This window comes from Phalacrocorax aristotelis, chromosome 4, assembly GCF_949628215.1.
Source record: "Phalacrocorax aristotelis chromosome 4, bGulAri2.1, whole genome shotgun sequence".
In the NCBI taxonomy this organism is placed as follows: domain Eukaryota; kingdom Metazoa; phylum Chordata; class Aves; order Suliformes; family Phalacrocoracidae; genus Phalacrocorax; species Phalacrocorax aristotelis.
Window position 1 is genome coordinate 41,833,924 of NC_134279.1, and position 14,628 is coordinate 41,848,551.

At 37.5% G+C, this 14,628-nt stretch overlaps 1 protein-coding gene across 8 annotated transcripts in view; it reads left to right on the forward strand.

Moving 5' to 3' along the window:
- CLCN3 (chloride voltage-gated channel 3) overlaps positions 1-14,628 on the forward strand; it is a 69,446-nt gene that overhangs the window by 32,525 nt on the left and 22,293 nt on the right. For all 8 annotated transcript variants that reach the window (XM_075091110.1, XM_075091103.1, XM_075091106.1 and 5 more), the window contains 2 exons: positions 10,131-10,288; positions 12,655-12,754. In XM_075091110.1, the coding sequence (XP_074947211.1) occupies positions 10,145-10,288; positions 12,655-12,754 (244 nt within the window). In that variant the 5' untranslated portion in view covers positions 10,131-10,144. The remainder of the gene's footprint in view (positions 1-10,130; positions 10,289-12,654; positions 12,755-14,628) is intronic.

Consider the following 14,628-nt stretch of genomic DNA (forward strand, 5'->3'; position numbering starts at 1 on the left):
CTTTGCCCTTGGATTTATTTTTGCATCATTTTTGCTAGCTGGACCCATTTGAAAGTTCCAGATTATCAGTATCTTGCTTGTCTTCCAGCCATTCACAGATATGCGCAGACTCTTTGATTCCCCTCCCTCCTCCCCCCCCCTTTCTTTTTTTCACTAAATAAGCATTCATTTTACCATTCTTTAAAAAACTGAAACCTGAGTAATAGCAGTACATATATAGTGGCCAGGCTACCAGTAGCAAAACTTGAGCTTCAGCAAGCACGAAGGTTGTTAACTCCTTTTTTGTTGTTGTTTTTGTTACGTATACATAAGCACTTATTAGATTTTAGATTTTTGGAAGCCCTTAAGCAAAATTAATGAAATGCTATGACAGTAATAATCTGTGATTGAGTCAGTAGCCAGGAGATGTAAAAATTACTTATATAAAAAGCACACCAAATTTACTGATGACTTACCTTTAGTGAGACTAGTTGTTTTTATTGTTTTTCGGAGACTAAATAACTCAATTTCATTTATTCTGCACCAGTCACCACTGCATGTAGGTGCAACTCCTGTTGCTTAAACTGTACTATTAACAGTGACACGGGGGAAACCTCTCTGCCCGCTGCCCCTCCCAGCTCTACCTGCATTCGTAAGCTATGGGGCAGAGGATATTTAATACTATCCTAGGAAGAGTTTGAGTCAGATGCATACTGAGCCAGTTCAGATCCTGTAAGTAGTAAAAGTTATACTTTTGTATTTTAGGCTGTGTTTCTGCTTATGGGCCTCTTATGGTTAAGAATTAGAAGATAAATCAAAAGCCATTACAGCCTGAAATTTTCAGCGTGACCTTTCAAGTAAATGGGTGTGAAAGTTGTGTACACATGCTTAGAGCTAGAGTGAGACCCTGAAATTTTATTGGTACTTGAGGGACAGTAAGAAAATTAATTTTTAGACTAATTGCAGGCTTGTGACAGAAAATGTGATCAAGATGATTGTAGTTGTCTAACATGGAGTAGTTTGAGAAAAAGCGTTACTCAGAGAAACTTAACACAGTTATGCTCTGCTGCACTTTGTTTTAAGGTTCCTAGTGTAAAAAGGGGATAAGGATTTTCAATTATGAGTTCAGCATATTTGGCTTTGGTGATTAACAGAAAGTACCATGAGAGATAACTACAGTTCTTTGTAGGTACTTACAGGATATCTCTCCGCATGTGCTGTATGACGGGTAGGTTCTCTGTTAGGCATGTATTTCTCAATTTTGGAAATAATTTTGAGATGTACTATTATCTGAGATATTAGAAAGCTAATGAACAAACCAAGATGATGCACTCCTTGGGCCTGAATGTAGCCCGATAGGGATAATCATATTAGCAGAACTAATTTTTTTGTTGCATCCTGTCTTTGCCCTTCAAAACAACATATAAATAAGTAGCTCTTGCGTACATGGAGCAGCAGCACTTGGAAATCTAATTATTTAAATATCTGTTGTTCTGACTCTTACTGCCTTGGCCATTGTTAGATGATAGTTACTTCCCTTTTGTAATCTTTGCTTTACCTAACTTCATATATCTTTATTCCTTTTATTTTTCTCATCTCCTTCCTGTACTGTTCATCTTTGTTTAAATTGTAGATTTAGTAGTGTGGGGATCCCCATAACTATTCACTTGCATATCTGAAGTCCCCATTCATTATAGACATAATTAAATAAATATAGTCCATTCTGCCTTTAAGAATACAAGAAAAGGAATCTGTAATAGTAAAGCTGTTTTTTTTCCTGCTGATTCATAGAAACAGAAGTGTTCCTTCCACCTAGAGTAAAAAGCCAAAGCTATTTATGTTCTTTTTTTTTTTTTTTAAATGCTATACGCATTGAGCAATATTTCACCTCCTCTTTGCCACCTTCTCAGATTCCTCTGCATTTGCAGGGGATGCAAGTCTTCAAAAGTTAACTCTGACGTGCTACTATTCAGCTTTCATTTAACTGCTACATTTTTAAACGTTAATTTTAAACCCAGATTTGGTTGGGTTGGGTTTTTTTGGGTTTGGGCTTGGGGTTTTTTTTGGCAGAAGGAATGGAGAGGAAGGGACTATCACTCAGTACTTTCGTAAAGCATTTTCTTTCTTTTCCCTGTTCTTCAAGTTTTGTTCTGAGTCTTCCTGTTTCCCAACTATCAGATTTTTTCCGGCCGATTTTTTCAGTTAGTATATGTATAGCTTTGTCATTTTTTTAAAATACATTTTGGTTGTAATGCAAAGACCAATTTCTGCTTTTAGGCCTCTGATGCAGTTTAGAAGAGCCAACTGAAGAGACAGGCTGAAAATCCATAGTTACGCACTGCCGTAGCTTAACCCCAGCCAGCAACCAAGCACCACAACCACCCGCTTGCTCACTGCTCCCCCCCCGGTGGGATAGGGAGGAGAATCCAAAGAGTAAAAGTGAGAAAACTCATGGGTTGAGATAAAGACAGTTGAATAGGTAAAGGAAAAGCTGTGCTCACTCCTTCCCATCGCAGGCAGGTGTTCAGCCATGTCCAGGAAAGCAGGGCTCCATCACACGTAATGGTGACTTGGGAAGACAAATGCCATCACCCTGAACGTGTGACTCCCCCCCCACCCCCTGCCTTCTTCCTTTTTCCCCCAGCTTTATATGCTGAGCATGACATCACGTGGTATGGAATATCGCTTGGGTCAGTTGGGGTCAGCTGTCTTGTCTGTGTCCCCTCCCAACTTCTTGTGCACCCCCAGCCCACTCGCTGGTGGTGTGGTGTGAGAAGCAGAAAAGGCGTTGACCCTGTGTGAGCACTGCTCAGCAGTAATGAAAACATCCCTGTGCTATCAAGACTGTTTTCAGCACAAATCCAAAACACAGCCCCATATGAGCTACTCTGGAGAAAATTAAGTCTATTCCAGCCAAAACCAGCACACACACAAAGGGGAGCATATTACTTGATTACAAAGACTTTTAAATCATTGATTTAAAAGACAGTAGCAAATGATAGCACTCTGGCATGGCATGTTGTTCTTCTGATTCTGAAACTTAAAAATTAGTTCTGGCCAGGAAAAGACAATAGTGCTTAATGACTCTTCTTGAGTGGTTACAGAAAAATTTAAATAAACTTAAAATTGTTTCCTGTCTTTTTTTTTTTTTTTTTTTTTAATTGAAAGCCTCACATTTTGAGGTCTTAGTATGGAGACAATCACTGAGGCACTAACAAATATCTTGTGTACACAAATCTTCTTTGTTAGAAGTGTAAATGATTCTTGTGGTGTGGGTTGCATTCATGGTGCTTCCCCGCCTCCATTCGCCTTGCCACCTAATACCCAAGGACACACGGGTGAAGCAAAGCCTTGGATTAGTATCTGGCCTCTAGAAAGCCACAGCCCCTGCTGATTTTAGCACTCAGCAGGTTTGGATGGTCATGTCAGGGAGAGCTTATTCCAGCCTTTGGTATAAACTGATTAGCTTCATTTTCACTCACCAGAGGTGCATTTTTTTTCTTTTTTTTCCCCTCCTTTCACACTGCTTGGAGTAGAACAAATGAAACATGTTGCAGTGCCATCAGCCGGAAGGACAGCTGCTGAGGAGAATACTGTGCACTGTTGTGCACTGTCTAGAAAAAGAGGTGTGTGAGCAGCAGCGAACTAATGTATTCTTGTTGTAAGAGTTAGCGATTATGTAGCTTGTAGAGAAATATCTTTGAGAAATTGGGTCCTATTATTGATCTGCCATTGACTCCAATATAGACATTGTTTATCTGTTGTGTTCACAACTCTGAAATGTTTTTAAATGTAACCTCCTCTGGGAGTTTTGAGCTCTGTGAAATGGATGTTATTGCATAGCGTCTGGATATTAATATTTCTACAGAAGTTTTGAATTGTTTCCAGCAGAAAGACATAATTAAAATCTGACAAGACCCCAAGGGTGCATCGATATAGTTCAGTATAACTAGTCTAACAGTTTGTTCCTGTGGAAGGGGGTGGACTTGCTTGTCATTCCCCATCTCTTCTCTCAGTTCTTGCTCTTGCACTGGCTCTGTTTCTTGTCTGACAGCACAGAAGCTTGATTCCAGTTCTGTACAGCAGCAGAATTTTTTGTTGTTGTTAGTTTTGTCTGCTGAGTTGGATTAGCATGTTTGCTTGGTTTAGTGTGCAGTCGGATCCAAGGGCGACAGAGCCAATCCAACGGTTTGAGTGGGAGTGTGTGACCAAGAATGGGAAATAGAGGGAGCAAGATCTCCTGTTTGGGCAGCAGCAATCCGTTAGATCAGCTCAGCCTTATTGTGTAATTATGAACTTAAGAGGTATGTCTCATTTCGTAAGATGGAGTAAGCTGATATATACTCAGTTTGAGACAGAGCAGTGTATTTTGTGATGTGCATTCAGAAGATGTATACCATATGCTGTATAGCATATAGAAGGGGGTCTTAAACTTTATAATAAAATTTTGGTCTCTTAACTCTGTTAGCCACCCTCTGGAGCCTGTTCATGTCTCAGTTCTGTACCTCATTCTCTCTGGAGACTGTAGCTATGTGGATTTGTTCACTAGGTGATATTGACTAATTGTTCAGATAACCACATGGTGGTGAATCACATAAAAATCTATAGTGCACTGTTTAATTACTCAGGATGCAGCACTTGTCTTAAATCTTGATGTTTTTCTTCTCATTATTTTTATGAGAACAGAAGGAACACTGTACACAAGGAAAGAGTCGGGAAGGATCATTGAACAGTTATGTAGGAGTCAGAAGTGTCAAGTATGTTGCAAAACTACTTTGTTGTGTGAAACTAGATAATGGTGAAGCGCTAGCTCCCTCATTTTTTTGACTCCTGGTGTATTAAGTGTACTTTCAGTGGGGTTTTTAAATCATAGAGAGTGAAAACTGGAACCCATTGCCTCCCTGGAGGAGAGAACACCAAGAAGTGAGAATCCTGGTCCACTGGCTCTTCCTTTCTTCACACTAGAAACAGCATAGCAGGACCCTGAAGATCTTTATGATCTACTGCGTTCCTTCACTGGGGACTTGTTCTGAGATCAGTGAAATGTAAAACGCAACTGCATAAGAATGTTGGCAACTCACATTTTGATTTGTTAGTGTTTTAAAATGCTTTGTCTTGAAAATTGTTGAACTGTACCATAGTCAATAGTCAGTAATGGTCTGCTCGTGTTTTAAAGGTATTAGTCCTTGCTGATGTTATCATCTTTTGAAATTAATTAGCCAAAAACTTACCAGGCATTTTTCCTTAAAAAACCACAGTTTTCATCAGCTGCATGTTGCCCAGGGCTGCTTTCAAATCTGAAAGTAATATACTGAGTTGCAAGAGGACAAGGGAGTATGGGTTCACTACTAGAGGAGGGAAGGCAACCTTTGAAAATGCTGTATATGGCACCTGAAGAATGCCGTGTGTAATCTACATGAATCAGCTTTTTGTCATGTTTGTCATAGTTCCAACATCAATCAAGACTGAAGACTGCTTGTATGAGGCGCATATACAGAATATGAAAGACGAGGTATTCCTTGCTTCAGGGGGGACGTAAGGCAAGGAGGAATCAGTAATGTATAAAGCAACTTGCGTGAGTGTAGCAAAATATTAGTTCTGTAATTCCTTTGTTCATGCTTTATGGCAGGAGAGACTAGCTAAGCAAAGTGGGAGCTTGGACCAGTGTTGGGAGCTAACTGCCATTCAGTGTAACTTCCTGTTCAGAGGGAAATGGAGAGCAATATAGTAAGGACTACTTTTTCTATCAAGCGTAGTGTACTCTCAAGTGATTTTGGATTGTACTGTTTTCATTCTCATTTTAAAAAAAAAAAAACCAAAACCAAAACAAAACTCAAATGCCCTGCTTCTTCAGAGATGAGAGCTTTTTTATGGTGTTGGAATCTACTTCTCTTATGCCAGTTTTGGCCATGTAGCATTTTTGTTTGGTTTTGATGTATCTCATTCTGGTCAGGTGTCCCAAAGTACAGTGGTTTACTGTTAATCTTAATACTTATTACAGGTTTTTTCTTTCAGCATGATGCAATGTTCTTTATTAGTTTTTTGTGGTTGTTTTTTTTTTTTTTTTTTTTTAACAACTTCACTTGAAGCAGTTCTTCAGCGCTACCAGAGCTGATGGCTGAGAAAGGCTTGGGTTGAAGGCTTGGAATTACACACATGGAAGGATAACAAAAGTCAGCTGCCTTCTTCGAAGGTAGTTCAAGCAAGACCTACAGTGACTGAATCACCTAAAAGAGAAAATTTACTTTCTCTGAAGAAGCATGTTGCTTTCATTGCCTAGAAGCTTGCTGCCTGCAAGCTTGCAGTCTGTGATGGCAGCAGCTTGCTAGTTATGTGTTGAGAATACAGGATTGGTAAAGATGCTATTGTAGAAGAGTGTGCTAATAAAGGGATGCCAGCTACCTTAGTTTTGTAAAGTATGGAAGGATTGTGTTGAATTTGCTTTGTAAGGATTCCTCTGAGTTGTATTGAGCCTCTGAGAGGACTAGTATATTACCATTTGCCTCCCTGCAGTGTAACATGGGTTAGTTTGGAATAACAGTAGCAATAAAATTCTGCTTGCCACTTTTACTGTCAGCTTCCCAGTCTAATAAAGCCTTAAGCAAACTCATATGTAACAAAAAGAATGTTCTACTTTCTTTACAGCTGCAGAATGGCTCATGTGTGTATGTAGGGAAAATGGAGGTGTTCTCTTACCACAGCTAGAGGCTGTGACTATATATCTTGTGAGCTAAGTGCTTGTTGTGGTTTTTTAAGGCAAAGGCTGCTTGTATTTTGATGAAAAGCACTTCCATTGAGTTGTAGCCTGAGCAGGAGTCTTGAAACCTGAGGACTGGGGAAAAGGGGGAAGAAGGAAGGGGGAATACTTCCGGAACATTGGGAATGTCCAGAAGGCAATATTTGCTAAATGCTACAATTTATCAGGGTAATGATGATTTCCTGCTTGGAGGTTAGAATGTTGTGGTAAAAAAATCTATGGTAAGGATTTTGACAAAATCCGTTTAATTGAAAATAATTTTAATAACACTTTGATGAAACTGGCAATAAATTATGAGAATTTACATGAATTTATGCTGATGAGAATCATTATTGTCATAGCTGGAAGGAGCATCTTCCTGTGTGAAATGCTGGAGAAGCAAGGGAAGACAGGGAAGTGGAAGTTTGGAAGAGTGTTGAGTATTGGTAAAGGTATAGTTCTCTAAATTCTCCTTTAGAATTGTAATATGCTACATAGATCATAGTACTAGCTGGAGAATGTCCTCCCCCACTACTGTCAGACTTAAATATCTTGGATACAGAGCATCAGATTTGTACAGTTGTCCTCTCCATGGTCCTCTATAGGGCAGCCTTTCTACCACATACTAATGCAGGGTATCGCTGCTGCCTGTTTCACACATGGTACAAGACAATAGCTATTGAGCTGCATCAGGCGTTCCCGGCAGCTCTGTATTCAACAAAACCACTTCTTCAGCTTCACATCTTCTGTGTCTCCTCCCCATCATACAACAATAATTTATATTCTGCTATTTGGTGTGCCAGCAAATGCTGGCAAAGTAGGAACCAGACACAGTTTCGGTGGGATTTCTGTTGTGTTCAGGCAATGACCATTCTTTGTAGTCTGCTCCAAGTTCTGCTTGGGGTCTGGTGCAGTGAGTGTGGTGCCGTCCCTGATGGTTTCCCGGGAGATAATTCCAATTCAGCACCTTGTGATATGCATAAAATAATCTGTTACTGTTTGTGATATAACTCTCAACTCTCCTTTGACTTGCATGGCATAGGATTACAGGTTCCTTGTAGCTCAGTATTGCTTCATATATAGCAGGGCATAAAACCAACTCCCCCTGGGGCAAAGGCAAGGTTTTGTCCTACCGCGATCACTTGAGTTCAGGAAGCTGCTTGATCACGTAACTTTGTAGGAGATTAATAATTAAACTGTGGCTGAATTCAGTGTGTGTCCCCTTGTTTGCAAAGGAGGTTAATGTAATGTAAAAATAACATTTTCATAATGTATTCTGTTATTCTTTTAATCTTGAGAGCTAAACTAATCCTTACACTGAATTTTGTTACTACCTCTTCCACAAGATTTGCTTGGCCTTTCAGCTAGCCAGACATGTATCTTGGACTTCCTTTCTACTGATGAGAATTGGAAATGGCAAGCGAATTGAATCCCTATTGTTAAAGCAAGGTTTTCACAATCACCTCTATTAGCAAATCTGATTTAATTTGTTGTTGTTAGCCTTTTATTAATGGAAGCATTGGTAATGCTTCTTTACATCTGCCTTAAGAGAGACTAGCAGCAGCTTTGGGAGGAGATTTAGAGGACTTAGCTATGGTGAATAGATGAGGGAGAATTTAATATGGCATAGACTGGGGAAAAAACAGTGTTAAGAAAAATGGCGGCCAGGCTAGCATGAGAGAATGGTATTGGCATTGTTTTGGAGTTGTCTCCTGCATTTGCATTCTCTTTTTTTTACTTTAAGATTAAAAAGAAAAAAAATAATTTTAAGCTTTTCTATATGTAATATTACATATATGTAAAGAGTAGTAGTTTGCGTATCTTGAAAATTCTAGATTGTATTTTGTCTTAATAGGTGTTTTGTAATATTTTCTGTGTGTTGTCTTTCACTGCTAAGAATATGTCCAGATAAACACAGCATTATATAGCAGGCATCAATGAGACCTCTCAAGCAATAGATGGCTGAGACACACCTTTGGGTCTGAGTATAATGCCAGGCATCACACTGCTTCTGCTATATCTCAGACTTCATGGATTTAAAGGGAAAAAGCACAGATCTAATTATCAGTTGTTGGTGGGGGCTGGGGCTGGTGAACTCTGCATTTGTAGCATTTGGAAGTTCACAAGTAAGCCCTTTGAAGAATTTATTTTTTTAACAAGTTGGAAACTTCCGCTGACAACAGCAAGAAGCTGAGTCTGCAACTAAAAAACTAAAAAAAAAACCCCACAAACTAACAAACAGGAAAACCCAACTCAAAGACCCCACCTGCCTAACCATCTTGATGTCAGTATAGTTGAAGTGAGTTCTTGTCCCTGTCTGAACTGGTAGAAGTCTTGGCTAGCTTGGGCACACATCTTTAAGAATAGAGATATTGCGATATGCCATATGCCTTTGGCCAAATTATTTTGTTCTTAGTCCAACAAGTGAGAGTAATCACTCTTTAAATCATTGTCTATGTTAACCTCATTATAATTGTTCCCTTTATAGTAATTACTGTTGCAGAAGCAGTTTGTGTTGGGTAGGCAAATGGTGGCCATACTATATTTAGGCAGCCATCCAGCAGAAAATTATACTTGGGGTCTGTAAATATACTGCAGGAACTCAAAAAAGCCAAGATATTACGGAATTGATGACATGTGAAAGCTTAAAAAAATAAAACTTGTGAAAAGGGAAAAATACCCCTCTTGCTCTTCTTATTCTGATTACTGAAAGAAATACTGTTGGGGATGTTACTGTGCAAGCTGCTTACGGAGGAACTAGCTAGTGATGACAAATTAGAAGACATTTTCTTTGTACAGTATTTCCAGCTTTTCATGGCTAAGGGCTGTTCTGTGAGTAACCTGAAACAAATAAATAAAAATTTTTTTAAAAGTATTTGCTTGGCTTTGTTACTTTCTAGCTGCACTGATAATTTGTTGATAATGTATTTTCTGTTTGGTTTAGACATGTAGGAGAGATTGGTAATCAGTAGTATGTATATTTAAAAATAACAGGTAACTTATGGAAGTACTTTGAACTTTATATCTAATATGGTTTTCTTACAGTCAGATTTTCCTCTAGTAGTTCATAAACTTAAAAAAAATTTTCAAGTTAAATGTGTGTTGAAGCTGCTCATTTTTTGCACTTTGTTCTATTGGAAGTTTCTCTGGAGACTGCACACAAAACAGAACAGCAATTTGACTGGTACATTCATATTTAACTAGTGGAAATACAAAGTCACTACCATGCAAATCTAATCTACAGATGAATGACAGAAAAAAATACTGACATGCAACATTAAGCGACCCAAATTAAGTAAAATATGCATATTATGGGAAGTGTCTTCATTACTTGTTCAAAATTTTATATGCCATGAACATTGGAATACTTCATATATTGCAGAATTAATTTATTCCTGTCTTTCCTCTGCTCCAGGAACTCATTATACAATGACAAATGGAGGAAATATCAACAGTTCAACACACCTACTGGATCTTCTGGATGAACCAATTCCTGGAGTAGGAACATATGATGACTTCCATACCATTGACTGGGTTCGAGAGAAGTGCAAAGACAGAGAAAGGCATAGACGGGTACTTGAGATTAATAACAATACTTGGAAAATATTTTTTGTTGGGTGCTGGAATTAAGGTCTGATCTAGTAACACATACGAATATGTGTATACTTTAAATTTGTGAGAGTTACATCACCTAGAACTACTTGAATGGTATTTAAAAAGCACCGTTTCATGGATACCTGCAGTCTTGCAACAGTATTATAAATTGGAAAGGAAACAGTAATTTAACCGAGTGGGACTAGTTCCCTGTCATCCAAATGACATTTTTACAGTACTGCCTTTTTTGCATGCTAGTGTATTTACAGCTATTTTCCAGTGTAGATGTATTTGTAATAGTATAATAGTGCTTATGGTGGTACTTGCACAGAAAAGCAAGCACTGGCGTGCATTGCTTTTATACTGACACGAGTGTATCAGTGCTACTGCTATGTCGTGCTGCATTTGTTTGGATTATGGAAAGTGAAAATTCTCATCTCTAAAACACTTATATTGGTGTATATATGCCTAACAAAAAAGTAGTCTCAATATGTATGATAAATGTCCTTTCCACTCTCCCATCACAGCACTGAGTTTCTCCTCCTCTCTATTGATTTCTACAGAAGATTTCAAAGTTCAGACCATTCATCTTTATCAGTGTGCTCTGCAACGAGCTCTTTCAGGAAATGGACTCAAGTTGTATTAGTCAGTAACATGCTAGATACTGTCATTCATCTATTAGATTTAATTAGTAGCATTTTAGGAGGAAGTATGCTATTTAGAGCCTTACTGCGAAACTTTTGGGATGTTTACATTAATCTTAAAAACAGAACAGATTTGGAAATGTGATTTCTCTTAAAATATTTTTAACTGATCAAAATGAGTAGTTAAAAATGAATTGTAATTGTATGGAGGGGTCAGGGAAGAGGTTCCTTCACGTACACCACTGTAGCGTTAATAACGCCATTTTTAATTTTCTGGAAGCAAATGTAGTATGTATATGCTGATTTACTTTGACGTGGTTAAAAAAAAAATCTTACACTAGTTTAAAAATCAAAACATCCACAATTGTACTATTTAGTGCATTTTTAAGGAAAAGAGGTCCTTGGACAATGGATCTGAGAACACATACCTTGTTTGAATGCTTTTAATGAAAAGTAAGAAGGTGTTTTCCATGTAATAGTTTATTTCAAAATTTGATGTCTAAGCAGTAGTTAACACAACGCCATCTTTACGCTGCAGATACGTAGGTTAGCGTCAAGTGGGTGTGCCGTTGGATAGAAGGCTGGGCCTGGACCAAATCCTGGCAAGGCAGTTCACACCTGGAAATGGGTTATCTAGGGTGAAGGCTCACAGCTGTTACTCATTTTAATGCCTGAGACCAGAAAAGGCAGACAAGACAGTTCACAGTTTATCATCACAGAACTAGTGTGAAATTTATAAATATGCCCTGAATGATAGGAGATTGGCCATGTAATCAAAGATGTAGAAAGAAGACGGAACGAGTACTAATTCATGGTGGTTTTGAAACACATGCTACTGTAGAAACAACTGTTTATATTAAAAAAAAAGTTTGAGAATCTCACAAATATAGATAAAACAATAAAAGATATTTGCTTTAGGGGTGGTATTTTTTTCTAGATTTCCTTGTCTAGTATTGTGCTTTCTTGGTTTGGGATGTGGGTTCGGTTTTTTTTTTTTTTGTTCTTTTTTTATTCCTGTTTGTTGCGCAAACTTTCTCCTTCCTTTTACAGTATGAAAATAAGAGTAGGATCTGACTATATAATGAAGGCTTAATTCTGAAACACATTATGCACAAATTTCTGTTGAGTGCACAAAGTAAAGAAAATAAGGCTAAAATAAGAATTTCTATCTTTTTGGTACATTAACTTCAGATGCCATTAGTAATAGTTGTCTAAAAGTATTACAGGGTAGTTATCCAGGTTTTAGTTTTGTTTTATTTTTGTGTGGTTTTTAATAGTCTAAAGATAAAAGTTGTTTATATTTGAAATAGAAATTTAGGAATTTGAATTATATAGAATAGCTTATTAGTAGTATACTAACAGTTTATTTGAGGTTTGACATAAATAATTTAATATTTAGAAGAGAAATAATTTTGCAATTACATGTTTTAGGTGTGTATCATAGAAAGTATTCATTTGTCCTAATAATGCATTTCCTGGGTTTTAGTTCTTTAAATTAAACAAATTTACTTTCCTCTGTCCGTTGTTTGATGTCTGAATAACCAAGCTGATTTATCTATGTAAAGCACTAAATACAAGGAGATGCTTGTAGTGTAAGGAGAGGGTGTATTTGCCCGCAGCTTGTATGCGTACTTACTTTTTTCCTCCTATTCATATTACAGAAACACATATACAAGTATACATAATGATTTCTCTTTGCAGATTAACAGCAAGAAGAAAGAATCAGCATGGGAGATGGCAAAAAGTTTGTACGATGCATGGTCAGGATGGCTAGTAGTCACACTGACTGGTTTGGCATCAGGTAAATTAAAAATCAGAGGATTTCTTTCTTATATTTGTCAGCAAGTATAGTTACTGTGCTTTTCATTTGTGTGTTACCCACCAACCCGGATAAGAGCTGTTTCAGACTACTACCGTAATTCCATGAGGGAAGGAAAAGGTTGACTATCTTGATTTACAGGCTTCAGCATTTTGAAGGGAGTGTCTACTCCTCAGGTGGAAACCCAAATCCTCACTGAATTTAGTGATAGTTTCTCAGAGTTATTGAACTTTGACCTCCTAAACTATCAATGTTCTTTAATCCTGTGATTGAGATTGGTGGTTTCCCTTTCTGTTGAATTTAGCTTTTTTTCCCTGTAGGATTTCTTGTGAAAGTGTATTAATTAATTGTTCTAGGTGGTTTTACTGTTTTTGTGGAATTTGTTTTTGTGGGGTTTTTTGTTTGTGTGGTTTTTTTTGCTTTGTCTGGGGTGTTTTTTTGGTTTATTTGTTTGGGTTTTTTGTTAATTTTTTGCTAGGAACTTTACTGAACCTGTTAGCTTATTCCATATGGACCAAAAAGTAGCTCTGGTGTATGTGTAGTTTTGGTAAACACGCTTCCTTGTAAAGCATGTGTTTATACAAGAGCAAAGTCTAGCTGTATGTTGTACATTTCTAGAGTTTGTTACACAGAAAATATTAGCTTTAACAGGTGGAGTTTGTTTGCCTCTTCTTCAACTCTATCTTTTCTTTTTAGTGTATTTTAGGATGAGTTGTACAGCTAAAATCATCTGGTGCTTTGTGGCCCCACTGTCGTGCAGTATTGCTGTCTATCCTCATAGTTTGGAGTGACCAAAATGTGCAGGAGTGAGAAGTCAAAAACTTTGTGCCCGGTTTTTCCAAAAAAGTATTGCAAACAGAGATCTTAGATTAAAAGCTAGGAAAACTGCCTTAGTTGCAGAGTATGGGTATGCCTGTTAAAAAGGGATGGTGCCTGTGTAATTACTACTTAGATATATACATAATCATTTTCAAAAATCATATCAATTAATATATGTGCAAAGTTTGTAGCATGTTTATGTACCTCCGAATGTACGCACTGGGAGTGTATAATTACTGGAAATTGCTTGTGATCATTTGGGTGGAGGATGCAGTGTTGTGTTTCCACCCCCCAAGCTGCTATGTATATTAAAATTGCTTTACTACGTTTCTGAGCAACAAAGCGAGCAAATTCTGGCCGTGAACATTCCTAGGTTTTTCAGTTTCAGTTGCTTGCTGTTGTATCTCAAATGGTAAAACCTTGATTTCAGTAATGGGGAGATCTTACATTTATGCATTTTAATTAATTTGGCTGACATTTTGTTCTGTTGAATACTGCCTTTGACTTTGGTTGGCCCAGGATCTCAAACTGAGGGTCTGTCAAGATTAGTAAATATAAATTAGTAAATCAGAGGTAATTCTCTACTACCAACTTACACAAGTAAATTGTGGCTTTCTCTAGACAGCTATTTCTAGTAGTGATTACTACCTTAAAAATAGTAAATTATAACTAATTATATAGTTGTACATGTTCACAAAAATAATGACTTTCGTAGTTTTTCAGTATACTGCTACCATGAAAAACTGTTCTGCTTTTGTAAAATAAAGTTTTTAAATTCTTTTTTTTAAATCCTTTGAAGCAATTTCCTAAGTAATGCCTATTTTTGAGGACACTTCAGCAGGCTGTCTGCATGTAGTGACAGCACAGAATCCCCCTTAAACTTTAGTTTGTGAAATGCTTGGTATCAATATTGTTTGTTACCTGCAGTAGGAATTTTACATGCTCACCATGTTACAGAATTAAGTAATTTTGTATATGGATCACGTGAATGTCATCAGGGTTTATTTGGTGTTTTTACTTTTTCTAAAACTGTTGTT